The sequence below is a fragment of the Dioscorea cayenensis genome, chromosome 9 (genome assembly GCF_009730915.1).
Source record: "Dioscorea cayenensis subsp. rotundata cultivar TDr96_F1 chromosome 9, TDr96_F1_v2_PseudoChromosome.rev07_lg8_w22 25.fasta, whole genome shotgun sequence".
In the NCBI taxonomy this organism is placed as follows: domain Eukaryota; kingdom Viridiplantae; phylum Streptophyta; class Magnoliopsida; order Dioscoreales; family Dioscoreaceae; genus Dioscorea; species Dioscorea cayenensis.
Genome location: NC_052479.1, coordinates 1,718,257 through 1,731,951, shown reverse-complemented (window position 1 = coordinate 1,731,951; position 13,695 = coordinate 1,718,257). Strand labels below are relative to the sequence as shown.

At 29.1% G+C, this 13,695-nt stretch overlaps 2 protein-coding genes and 2 non-coding genes across 4 annotated transcripts; 3 read left to right on the top strand and 1 right to left on the bottom strand.

Moving 5' to 3' along the window:
• The first annotated feature begins 4,808 nt into the window (after positions 1–4,808).
• On the top strand, positions 4,809–7,317 carry LOC120269163. Its single transcript, XM_039276483.1, has 2 exons — positions 4,809–4,936; positions 5,293–7,317. Exon 2 carries the CDS (start codon positions 5,416–5,418, stop codon positions 7,126–7,128), a length of 1,713 nt encoding a protein of 570 aa, XP_039132417.1. The 5' UTR covers positions 4,809–4,936; positions 5,293–5,415; the 3' UTR covers positions 7,129–7,317.
• Positions 7,318–8,557: 1,240 nt separating this feature from the next.
• Positions 8,558–8,631, top strand: TRNAV-AAC. Its single transcript has one exon. It is a non-coding gene; the product is annotated as a tRNA-Val (tRNA).
• Positions 8,632–9,154: 523 nt separating this feature from the next.
• Positions 9,155–9,228, top strand: TRNAV-CAC. Its single transcript has one exon. It is a non-coding gene; the product is annotated as a tRNA-Val (tRNA).
• A 427-nt stretch (positions 9,229–9,655) lies between these two features.
• On the bottom strand, positions 9,656–10,277 carry LOC120269227 (senescence associated gene 20-like). Its single transcript, XM_039276569.1, has one exon. It carries the CDS (start codon positions 10,269–10,271, stop codon positions 9,834–9,836), a length of 438 nt encoding a protein of 145 aa, XP_039132503.1. The 5' UTR covers positions 10,272–10,277; the 3' UTR covers positions 9,656–9,833.
• Between the last annotated feature and the right edge of the window lie 3,418 nt (positions 10,278–13,695).

Below are 13,695 nucleotides of genomic sequence, written 5' to 3'. Positions count from 1 at the left end.
TCACACAAACAATATATGAGACTAATTTTAGTCGTGGCACTAGGACTGTGACAGTTGACCACTAAGTCTTCTTAAATTAGCCATGCTAATTAAGTTGGTGGAGAACTCATCTTGTAATAAGAAAGATCAATCAAGCATGCTCAACTATTTATATATAAAAATCTTGGAGAAGAATGGCATGGTGACAGAATGGAACTCCATTGAGAAAGAAAGAACAACAAACATGCAAGTGATGAAACATATTGGCAGAAAAAGGGGGGATTTGTATATATATAGTCATGAAGTTGCCAAGTTGGTGGTGAATGAGAGAACCCCAAACAAAGGGTTGTGACTTGTTTAGAAGGATGCAATGATGAGTTTAGGAAAAAGCAGGAGACAAGCATGCAAGTACCGAGAATGAGTAATGGACTTTGTGTCAAAATCCAATTTGTCATTATTTTGGAACCTTAGAACATCAGTGGGTGTATGGTACTATTCTAGGATGCATATGTCTTACAAGTGACAAAAGGAAGGGAATAATTTTATAGTGCCTTTCTTGGCATGCATTATTTAAACCTTAATTCATTATTCAAACATTAATTTCAACCATGTTCTCGGTTCAGTAACTTCAGTTCCCGCACTCATTACCTAGTTTTGTTTTTGTGTTTTTTTTTTATTTTTTAAAAAGTATTTATATATTATTCAACCATGTTCTTGGATTGATTTCATATACTTAATAGTCAATATGTTGTGTTTTTTTTCCTTTCAAAAATATAAACAAATAGCATGGTATGAATTTGTTTAAGAAGAAAGATTTCTTAGAATCGGGTTGATGAGTGTATAATATTTTATTATTTTGTACACTCATTAGACATGTATTAGAAGCATATCATAAAATGCGATGTTAAATATAGTGTGTTTTGCATTTTCAGGATTTATGTAATTTACTTATTTTTTTATTACAATTTATGCTATTTGAATTTAATTGTGTTTTTGAGTGGATTGTTACTATGGTGAAAGCTACTTGATGTGCTTTGTGACGAGTAGAAATACCCACTTAACATAGATATACCACAATTAGAGAGAATTGTGAGTAAGCCTATAAATAGGGTACTTTGGAGTCCTCGTCTTCCTCAATTCTCCCGAGTGTGTTAATAATAATTTTCGTGCTCCTTGTAATCATATGGAATAGATTTTAGAAGAAACCGCATCTTTATTCTATATTCCGATTATGATAACTTCTCTTTACAAGAGAGAGATTACCTATTTAAGAAATTCTTGTTAACTCACGTAGAGGCTTTACAGAGTGTTAATGCGATCGTGTGGTGATTGCATCAGCACTGCACCGATTTAGTTACTCTTTACCCTTGAAAGAGGGGTTTAGTATAATTTAGATAACCTTTCGGTTCAAATAGGATTACATGTTTAGACAATCTTTGTCCTACACTTTACAAAGCCCTAGAGGGATACTATGCATGGACATCATTTTTTCTCTTGACTTCTCCTCCTTATTTCGTATTTTTTGCTTATATTCTCTGTTTCTTTTGTTCACACACATCATTATTTCATTTAGGTTAATTTTCGGAACTAAGGTTAGTACTAGTAATCACATTTTTCCTTGTGGATCGGCATCCCGTTTTTTAGCACTCTATTACATGATAGCCATGTACACTTGCGTTATCATGAGTCTCTTACGTAAGATGTTTGTGTTCTTACGAAAAAATGGGTTCGAACATCAATTTACACAGGGTGAGGAGTGAGGACGGTATAGATATGTTGAGATATTAACTTCACGTCTGTGCACGTCCTTGACATGATTTATCCACTTTGTAAAAAAAAAGTTATTGCCAATTTAACTAATTGATATACATAATTATTCTTTAGTATTATTAATGAAAAAGATCGATATAAAATATATTATTAATATATAATCAAAATAATAACTTGATTATTTTAAAAAAGAAATATTTGTAAGTTATTAATGGTTAGTAAAATTAAAAAAAAAAGTCACGATAAATATGATATTAATTATAATGATAAATTATGTGGCACAGATATGCACATACATGTTTAAGAATATAATAGGACATAATCATTTCTAGCTATCTCTACATTTAAATAAACTGAAACTTGCATGATAATGTTCAAATAAGTTTGTTTGCCTCATAAATTATGATTTATTAGCTGGAGTTCTTTATTATTTTTATAAATAAACATAGATAAACTATATATTATTAAAAAAATCAGAAAAATTTTGTACAAGGGACGTTTATGAAAATAGGTGTTCCAGTTTATTATGAAAAACTATATTTAGTCTTACCATTAACTAATTGAAAATAATATCTTTGATTATATTATCGAATAAATTTAGTTTTTAAATGCATCAATCTATATAACACAGTTGTGTTATCAACGAGATGGGTTTAAATGGTAAAAGATTATATTATTTAGGTAAAATGATTTTGAATTTAAATCTTTTATGAAGATACTATTGAAAAAGGTCTATTTTTTATAATTCGAAGGAAAGAAACTTAAGTATTTATTATAATATTTTTATATAGTAATATTTGAATGGAAAATTGGAAGGAAAAATAAATAAAGGAAAAGGAGGAAAAGGGAAGAAAAAAAGGTTAAATTTTTGTTTCAATAATTAAATTTTATTTATGGGTAGAAAGTGAATTGTTTGATAAACCATGTTTAGTTATGGTGGTAAAAAATAATAATAATAATAATAATAATAATAATAATAATAATAAAGGCATATTATTTCAATTATATTTTCATTTTAATATTTGTAAGTTATTTTACTTTTGTAGTTGTTTAAAAAATTAAAAATGTTAGATTCTTTAAAAATTATAAATTTTTTTGGAAGTTGTCTTTTCGCCTGCACCTAAAATAAATGAAAAAAAAAAGTTTTGAAGGGTTTTGAATATTCTGATTTAACTATGCATTTTTTTATTAAAGTAAAAGTATTTATTTAAACAAGAAGAGGTTGTTCACTGTTCTCCTCATCTCTGATAAGGTTTACAGTTCTCTATTTTGTTAGTTTTACTTGGAGTCTGCTTTTTAAATTTTGTACTATTTTGTTTTTTTTTATATATAAATTAGTGGTTTATCTATTTTATTAAAAAAAACAAAGAGAGGTTTCAACTTGACCTTCTGACTCTCTCTTTTCTTTATTATTATTATTATTATTATTTTTACAAAGGGCACAAGCGCCCTTCTTTATTTTCTTTATAAAGTTCACAATCCGAGGCTTTTTTTTTAAATATGACTTTTTTTAATTAATTACTAGAATATGTATTTTTAGAATTATTTATCAAATTAGGCATTTTTTATTTTTTAATATTAAATTTTAAATTCTTTTAATAGTTGTGGGTCCACTAATTTTTTAATATTAAAATTTTATTTTTTTTAAATCGACAGGTCCCACTAATTTTTTAATATTAAAATTTATATTTTTAAAACTGAGATGTGTCTTACTAGTTTTTTTTTAATTAAAAACAATTTTACACTAAATCCCTTATCATTTCATAAAATTTTTTACAACTAGTTTTATTCCCACTTCTACTTTTATGATGAAGAAAAATTTTTACACTAAATTCCTTATCGTGAAGAAAATTCTTTCATGGTAGATGAAATGCCACCACCTCAGTGCGGTGATATAGCTGGCAGTTACCGCATTGATTTAAGAAAACAATGGTGTGACTGCGGTGAGTTTCAAACATTTCATTTTCCTTGTCTCCATGTTCTTGCAGCGTGTTCATCTACATTGGCAGGCATACGTAGATAATGTTTATAGGCTTGCGACAATTTTTAATTATATCATAAAGAGTTTCAACCAATGTCAAACGAGAGATACTAGAACCCCTATAATGGTCCACGTCTCCGTCGTCGATCTTCATGATACGAAGACCGACTTCAGTAGCCCGAAAATCCACTGAATTCGTAATGAGATGGACATAGGGAGGCGGCCAGTACAGCGTTGTGATCTATGTCGTATCTGAGTTATAGTCGTGAAATTGTCCAGAAATCTGGTGGTCCAAGTCATAATATAATTTAAATATTGTATTTGTTGAATAATTTTATAATATATGTAATTGTTTTCGTTCATTAATAACATCGAGTGAGTTTATTTTATTTTAGTGAAAGTAGAAGTGGGAATAAACTAGTTGTAAAAAATTTTATGAAATGATAAGAGATTTAGTTTAAAATTGTTTTTAATTAAAAACAATTCCAGTTTTAAAAATATAAATTTTAATATTAAAAAACTAGTGGGACCTGTCGATTTAAAAAAAATAAAATTTTAATATTAAAATACCAGTGGAACCCACAGCTATTAAAAAATTTTAAAATTTAATATTAAAAAAATAAAAATGCCTAGTTTGGTAAATAATTCTAAAAATGCCTATTCTAGTAATTAATTAAAAAAAAGCAATATTAAAAAAAAAGAAGCCACAATCCAAACATATTATTAGTTTATTTTAATATGTTAAATGATTTAATTTATAATTTTATATCGTATGATGGAGCTCAGCACGTGGACCACGATAGAACTGAAATAGTTGACAAAATGGATCTCAATGGAGGCCCATCTTATTGCAGCCCAATCTCTAGACAAAATTAATTTCTTTTTCTTAAAGAAAAAAAATCTATTCTTATCTTTCCTTCTTATATTAAATTATAAACAATATAAAAAAATATAAGATATTAGAATTTTTTTTAAAATACATAATATCTTTATTAACTAAAAACAAAGTTAGGGTGTTATTTGAAAATTAAAAAAACAATTAAAGGACCTAAATAGTAATTTTGAGTCAATTCAGGGGGGAATATGGAAGTTTACTCAGAAGAGTGGATAGGTTCTGGTTTGACAACGGAGCAAAGCTGGTAACGTCTTTGTCCTCGCCCTCGTCTCGAGGTCAAGCATCAGCATCTCTCTCTGTCTCTCTATGAGGTTTGTTCCTTGGATTTCTCTAATTAGGGTTTCAATTCACTGATTGGTCTCACTGTGTTCTTGATTAATTGGTTTGTTTGAATCCAAACTTCAGTTTTGATTGAAAAAGTTGAGATTTTTCTGCTTTTTATCTTTTCATTGTAGGGTTTTTGAGATTGTTTGATTGGTAACAGCTGTAGAACTTTGGGATTGATTCTTGATTGCTATGTGTTATTGATTGGTTGATTATGTATGTGATGATTGTATATATGAATCTATATTTGCATTGGAATTTCATTTTCATTTGATGCTTGTTTGTTGATGTGTTCTCTTGCTGTCAATGGGGAATTGATATGTATGCGATGTTTCATTTTCAGTATGAATTCTTGAATGGAAAACAAAACTTAGAAAGGATTGTTGGAGATATACTTGTTTACTGTTTATGAAACCCTGGTTTTGATTTGGTGGCATATTTGATACACATTTATCTACACAAGAGAATGGTTTCAAGTGATAATGGAGAGTTCCTAGTGGAGATTCAAGAAGAATTAGGGCAAGGTGGTGTGACAAATGGCAATGGAACTGAGGACCATGACTCTCTTAACATGCAGACTTCTCAAAAGGGGTTAGTAGGTGAAAAAAAGGACAAGAATAAATTTTTCAGTATGTTCAAAAATAAAGCTGGATTTGAGAAGGTCAGGTCTCTTAGTAAGTTGCCTTCGACAAAGTTTCGTCAAATTGCAGAAGGAAGAGATGAGATGTCACGATCGGTTTCTTCCACTGAACAGCATCCTCGGCATCATTTTCATCTTCCCTTTGTTAGGAAAATCAATTGGCCATTTTTGATGGAGCTGTGTAAGCAATGGATAAGAAATCCGATGAACATGGCACTTTTTGTCTGGATTTTGTGCGTTGCTGTGTCCGGTGCGATTCTGTTCATGGTTATGACTGGGATGTTGAATGCTGCTCTGCCGAAGAAATCCCAAAGAGATAGCTGGTTTGAAGTAAACAATCAAATCCTAAATGCACTTTTTACTCTCATGTGCCTTTACCAACACCCACAGAGGTTCTACCATCTTGTGCTTTTGTGTAGATGGAGGCAGAAGGACATTCTAAAACTGAGAAACATATACTGTAAACATGGAACATATAAGCCCCACGAATGGATGCATATGATGGTTGTAGTGTTACTTCTCCAGCTTAATTGTTTTGCACAGTATGCCTTATGTGGCCTTAACTTGGGATATCCAAGAGAGAAAAGGCCTGCCATTGGAGTAGGGATATGCATTTCTGCAGCATTTGGCGCAGCAGCTGCTGCCAGTGTATATAATATTCTTAGTCCTCTTGGGAGGGAATATGAGACTGGAATAGATCAGGAAGCATCTGTTCAGGCCACTGCTGCTGGTATTAGCCAACCAGGTTCTCTCCGGCTTAAGTCTCTAGAAAAGAAATACTCTTTTGCAGTAAGAGAAGACAGCAGGGTCCCAGAAAACAAACCAGTATGGATAGGGGGACTGACTGATTTTTGGGATGATATCTCTCTAGCCTATCTTTCATTGTTCTGCAGCTGTTGTGTCTTTGGATGGAACATGGAGAGGCTTGGTTTTGGTAACATGTATGTCCACACTGTAACTTTCCTTCTATTTTGCGCAGCTCCCTTCTTTATATTCAACTTGGCAGCTGTTAACATCAACAATGATGCTGTTCGAGAGGCATTGGGGATTAGTGGTATTGTGCTTTGTATATTTGGTTTGCTATATGGTGGCTTTTGGAGGATTCGAATGAGGAAGAGATTCAACCTCCCAGCTTATACATCTTGCTGTAATAATCCATCAGTGACAGATTGTTTCATGTGGCTTTGCTGTTGCTCATGTTCACTTGCGCAAGAAGTAAGGACGGCAGATTCCTATGAAATTGTGGAAGATAAGTTTTTCATGAAGCAAACAGATCCCGATGGGCAAGTGACATTGTCTCCTTTACCACGGGAGGATGGGTTGCCTCTGTTCACATCAAATCCTGGCTCTCCATATAGGAGCACATCGAGCCCTCCAATCTTTATATTGAGTTCGCTGAGTCCCAGTAGACTTTCAGGTGCATATACTCCAGATAGGCAGTTGCCAACGGTCGATGAAGATTCTCCCACAGCAAAAGCCAATACAATGAAACCACCTACTCACCCTAAGATTCACAGAGGAGATAATCCGGCAGCATAGCTTTTGCAGCAAGAGGATTGAGGTATGTAATTGTGAGCATGTTTAGTAAAACCGGTATGTCTTATATTTCTTCATTATGTACATAACTCTTACTTGTGTGGCTATCTATAAACATCCTCTGGTGTTGTGCTGAAATTTTAATTTTGATTTTTTTTCCTGCTATTCATTGTATCTTTGTAAAGTTCTTCATGTTGTTTACATTGTATTGATGAACTTCATATCTGATTTCTGCCATGAACTAATTAATCATACTGTACAATATATAAAATAAATTGCCTGAGTGAACAATATGCATGAAAACTAATGCTAGCATAATATGGAGGAACCTGCACAATTACATTATTCTTCTTTTGTTGTATATTATGGAAGTAGTGTTCGAATTACTTTTGTACATGAATTATGTTTCTGAATCATAAAACAACTGTATAATTATTCATGTGATTGCAAACAATAAGACCAACTTCTTTGAGTTGTGACAAGTTGAAAGATTAGAGGAACACAAAATTCAGTAACATAGTACTTACGATCTCGAACTGGTTTGTAATTGAGAATGATACTCATGTATGATTGATGAAATGTTCTATCAATGAATTCATTACTTCCCATTGCACTGAGTTTTAAATATTTTTGGTTTTCTTGTTTCTGTCAAGGAGATATATGCAGGTTTCTTGAATAAGGATGAATTACATGTTGAAATTTCAGCTTTTCTGTTGAACTAGGATGAATTAAAAGGCTCATGTAGACATTGCTTTGTTCATGTATGATGTTGCAGTAACAGCTTTATTCAAAGGTAATAATAATAATAATAAGAAAATGTGGGTGTGAACGTTAGTCAAATAGTATGCACTTCAAACTATTATACTATACTGAATAGATATGACCTTTTTTATATTTAAGCATGTCCTTGTTTTAAGTATTAACAAGACATAGGAACTTAATATCATATTTATTGTGTTAGGTTGAGGCCAAAAAAAAAAAAAAAAATCTAAAAACATGGTAATTGTATTAATTAAATCAAAATTAATAAATTAAAATTTATGGAGTTATCCAATTAGTTGTAAGTTGGATTTTTATAAAGATAATATATATTTTTAAATTTTTTAAATAATTTTGATATTTTTTTTTAAAAGAAGGTCCGTTTCAAAATATCCCAATTAATTAAGATTATTGTTAATACATGAATATGTGATAATTTTAAAAATAAATATCATCCTAAACTGGTCATTTGAATCAACACAAAATTATATAATTTATATTCTTCATCTATCCAATATCCTTTTCGGTTCTGGTTGAGAATTGAGAATTTTAAACCTGAATGTTTTAACTTTTTTAAAATCTAATAATACTTAAAATAAGATGAGTTTTCCTATTTTGAATTATTAGAATTTAAGATAAATAAAATAATTTATTTATGAAAACAAAATAAATTGGTGTCGTGGTGTAGTTGGTTATCACGTCAGTCTAACACACTGAAGGTCTCCGGTTCGAGTCCGGGCGACGCCATTATAACGTTTGTTTTACCTATAAACTTTTGTATATTTACCGGACGCCATGTTTAATTTTTAATAAAAACTCGATTTATATATATATATTTATATTGTACATGCCTCATTAAAATATTATATTTTGTATATATATTTAAAAAATAAATCAATATATATATAATATAAATATTGATTTTTTTATAACAATAAAACACAAATCGTATTTTCATTTCTAAACTACTACGTACTATATTAATTTTTTATTTATATGTAATCAGCTTAGATTCTAAAAAAAATTTAAAAGTGATTAAATAAATATTTCTGTATATATATTAAATAAAAATTAATATTGAAAGAGGTATTTTAAGAATTGAAACAAGATTTTTTTTGTCCTATAAAAAATCGATATTTATATAATTTATAATATATATTTTTAATATTATATTTGGCGAATTTTAAGAAATATAAATAGTATTTTATTTTATTATTTGCCAAATTTGTATATTAAAGTTTTATGAAAATGTTATTTGTCAGTCAATGAGGTCTGGGTGGTGTAGTTGGTTATCACGCTAGTCTCACACACTAGAGGTCCCCAGTTCGAACCTGGGCTCAGACATTATTATTTTTTTTATTAAATATTCTCCAAAATGGTATATATTTTTTTTTAAACTCTTCCCAATTCTCATCATTGCGATATGCCACCACTCATTGTACTATATTACTCCCGTGCCAATGCCATAGCCCCACACATGTTTATGTCTCCATTATTGTTTTCATTTCACCTGCAACTCGTCCAATCATTCAGACAAATATTATTCATTCCACAACTTTTATTTTATTCTATTTTATTTTACCAAAAAACTACAAGCACAATTTGTCCGGGGCATGCAGACAGCATCAAAATTGATCATTTAATTTATATACCACTCAACTAATAATGATATCAAATTTTGGATTATAAATCTAAGTACTCATCATCATCACTAATCACTATGTATGTCTGACAAGATTTTCACTAAAAAACACTACAAATTTCACCACCATATTTTTAAGATTGAGGCCAGTATTATTGGGCTAAAAGGCATTTGCCCATTGGTGTATTTTAATATACAACTTATTCAATATCATAATATCATACAATTTTGTTTTTTTTGTTTTTCTCTTACAAAGATGTTTTAACACATGCTTCTCATGTGTAAAGCATGAAATACCAAAATACACTCACACAGCCAATACAAGAGAAGGAAGAGACCTGCCCAAATAAGACCTAGGTTCACTCTGCCAAAGTGTGTCCATCTTGGTCGGTCCAACTTGACCCACTTCCCTCACTGTGAGCCATGTATTGAAGTACTCCCTAAATTGTGTGATCACACCGTCTTTCACCGTCCACACGTGCACCCAATAAGCTCCTTCCTCCTCCCCTTCCGCCACCACCCACTCTCCGACCTCTGCCACCCTTTGGGGCTCGAATCGAAAGCCTGTGAGCGCTCCTGATTGTCCTGTGAGTAGCATCATCATATGTTGCCTTCTTGGTGGCCCGTGGAACCACCACTCTAAATCCGAAGCCATGAGTCTGGTCGCTTCTTCTGTTTCGCCTCTTGTGATTAATGTGTATAATAATTCGACGACATTTTTGTTTGCTGTTATAGACGTCTCCATACAATTTTTTTTGGATGTATCGGAGATGGAGAGATGCGGAAGGGTTGGAAAGGAAGGGTTTTTTTATAGAGAAATGGTTATGCGTTTCCCGGTGATTGATTTGGGGAAACGCGATTCCTATGAACAAAGAGATGACGTGGACAAATGGATGGTTATCACTGGTGAATGCCTCCTGACAGTTGGCTCTAATCATTGTTTTGGTTTGGCTCCGTTAGGCATGCAAACGGGTGCTTTCTGGGGTGGTCTACATTTTAAAATGACCATTTTGACCTTTATATTTGAATCCTTCTTATTAGTATTTTGTTGAAAAAAGAGAGGGTTTTTTTTTCTTTTTAATCTTTAATTATTTAAGAAAATGAGGGACTGAACAGTAATTTTATTTTATTTTATACTTTTTTTATATGGTTTTACTTATGATAACTAAAATTGGATATAGAATAAGAGCATCAAAAGAAATGAAGTTTGCCATTTTTAAATGAGAGTGACTTTGATAAAACATGATAATAAATACTTGATTGGGGTTTGGATGGCAGAGATAAACTTTTTTAAAAAATTAGAGAAATAATTAGATGATATACTTAAATCAAATAAATTACTATCTTCATATAATACTATCTGTTTATTTGGTATATATTAGAAAGATATTTTAAAATACGGAAAACTATTATTTTTAAAAGAAAAACAAACTTTGATCGTGAAATAGTACTTTAAATTATTTGGTTGTAAGATTAAATATTTTTTTTAAATAAATCAATTAAAATAAAAGGTCCTTGATGAGTGGGTGGAAACGTGAAGACATATAATATGATTATATAAAGAAGAAAAAAAAAAATACAACATGTAAGTACAATAAATTATTTATTTGATTTATTGCTCATCCTTAACAAGCAAGTGTTACTTTGAACCATGTTTATTCAAATTAACCCAATTAATTTCATTAAAAAAAATTAAAATGCACGAACTAAACACTGCCTGTGGATCAAATTTTAGCTGAAAAACAATACTTAAAAGCATTTAGTTGTACAACTAAACCATTGACATAAAATTGATTCAATTTAATTAAAATTTTTTAATTCAACAAATTGGATCATACAATAAATGATTAGGTTTAACTACTACAACTAAATCATTTTTTTTGTTGTTAAACAAAATAAAAATTCTCTTTATATATTTGCAAATAAATTTAAGTAATTGAAGAATGAGAATAAATGAATAATTAGAGAAGCATCTTACTAATTATACAACGAATATTTCAAAAACGTAAATAACATAACCAATGAATTTCATAAGAGGGTAAAACAGTCATTTGACATGGTAAAGGTTTGTGGTCTCCACGACAAGTGCATCACTTTGACTAGTCTCCTACTTTCGTCGTGTAGTGGGGATGGCTAATTCTGGTCACTGTCTCAATTGGTTGGACGCAACCATATGAATGCTTTTTTTTTTTAAATTTTGTTTTCTGGTCCCTGATTTATTAGATAGGAGTAATAATAATTATGTGAAAAAATACAAAATAAAATACAAAATAAAATATAAAATAATAATAAAAAATACTTTAATACATACTAAAGAAATTTTTAATAAAAAAACAAGTAAATCATAAACTATTGTGTTTTTTTTTTCTTAAATACAATATATCTATCGGACTCTTTCAATTCTCAAAACAATTTTGAATTTATTACCTCTCCACAACATTCTTAATTTTAAAATTTTTATTATTAAATTTAAACTAAATTAAAATTATAAAATTGTCCACATCTTACTCTTTTGCTTGTGCATGTGCTACAGATGTTTTCGATATTTTTATTAAAATATTAGAAATATATGATAAATTAAGAGAATTAAAAAAAAGAATTAAAAAAGTAAATTAAAAAGTAAAAAAGTTATATGATCAAAATAAAAATATAAACAAAGTTTTTAATAATTTTTTTGAAAATTGAAACGATAAAGTTTTTTTTAAATAAATTTTCAATTAATATGTGGCAATGAGAAGCCCTAGGTACAATGATTTTACCAAATTTAGGGCCACAAAATTTTGAAGATTCCAATTCAACAAGAAAAGAAAAAGGATTTTTGCGTTTACCTCCCTCAATTTTTATGTATTTGTGGCTCTGGTTATTTTTTTAAATTAAATTATGTTATGGAAAAAAATAAAAAACATTTAAAAATATAAAAGATTTTTGGGAGATATATGTAATAAAAACATAGAAAATATATTGGTTCAATGAATTGAATGAAAGTCATAGTACCTGGAGATGAATGGTTTTAATTAATTATATTCAAATATTATATATAAAAAATAGGCAAATGATCACTGTGCTTTTTTTGAAATTTTAAATTAATAAAAAAAACATAAATATTGACTTTGTTTTCAAATTGGATTTTGTACTTAAAAATGTGGTAATATATTTTTGAATGGACATATCCATAAAGATAATAAATTGTTAAATTTCGTTGATGTAGATTTTACCCTTTTCATTAATTACATTAAATGGCTTATAAAATCTTATTAATTGAATGCTAATTATCTTAAATAAAATATTATTAAAAATATCACAAAGTATATATACATATATGTAATTTAAATATATATTTTAGAATTCTTAATAAATTAATAAGATTAATTCAAGTGATAGAAGTTTGGGCCATTAATAAATAGGTTCGAACTTGAATCTTTATATGAAAAATAAATAAATTATAAAATAATGGTAAAACATCCAGAGAGATTTATTTATTTTTTTTATAAAACCCTCAATATATCTGCCATAGTTTAGACTTTAGAGTCCTTTTGTCCTTGGCAATCAGTGGGTAAATAATTTTTTTAAAAAATCCCTAATTAGACTAATTTAAATAATTAATTATTTAATTTCAAACGTCTCACTCAATCCATCCTTTCTATAATTTTGCAATAACTTTGAAATTCTTTGGTCTCGATCAATAATCAATTTCTTATCAATAATAAATGCCATTAACATTTAAACCAAAGAGATAAACATGAGTAGACATTAGCCATTGGATTGTACAATAATGAAGCTAAATTAATAAAGTCTTCAAAGTTCAGGACAAAAATAAATAAATAAATAAATATATAAATATATATACATATCAACCTAATAAAGTTTTCACTTATAATAAACTCAAATCATTTAACCTTTTATCAATCAAACAAAAATTTAATCCTCTTGCTTTAAAAACTATTTAAAATTAATAAATTGGCATTATTGATTATAAAAAAAATATTATTAACATGACTTATATCATTTAAATGAATAATTTCAAATTTAATTTATTTTTTACATAAAAAAATATTGAGAGAGGTTTATTTTCTTATAAGGCATTTAATACGGCTTTTCTGTAAGTTGATGGGTTACAGATAAAAAACAATCAAACATTAATGAAGCCAAAACTAATAAAACATTGCATT

Bases quoted from the DNA above. Each gene is read 5' to 3' on its own strand.
- LOC120269163 (XM_039276483.1), top strand. From the start codon at position 5,416: ATGGTTTCAAGTGATAATGGAGAGTTCCTAGTGGAGATTCAAGAAGAA.
- LOC120269227 (XM_039276569.1), bottom strand. From the start codon at position 10,271: ATGGAGACGTCTATAACAGCAAACAAAAATGTCGTCGAATTATTATAC.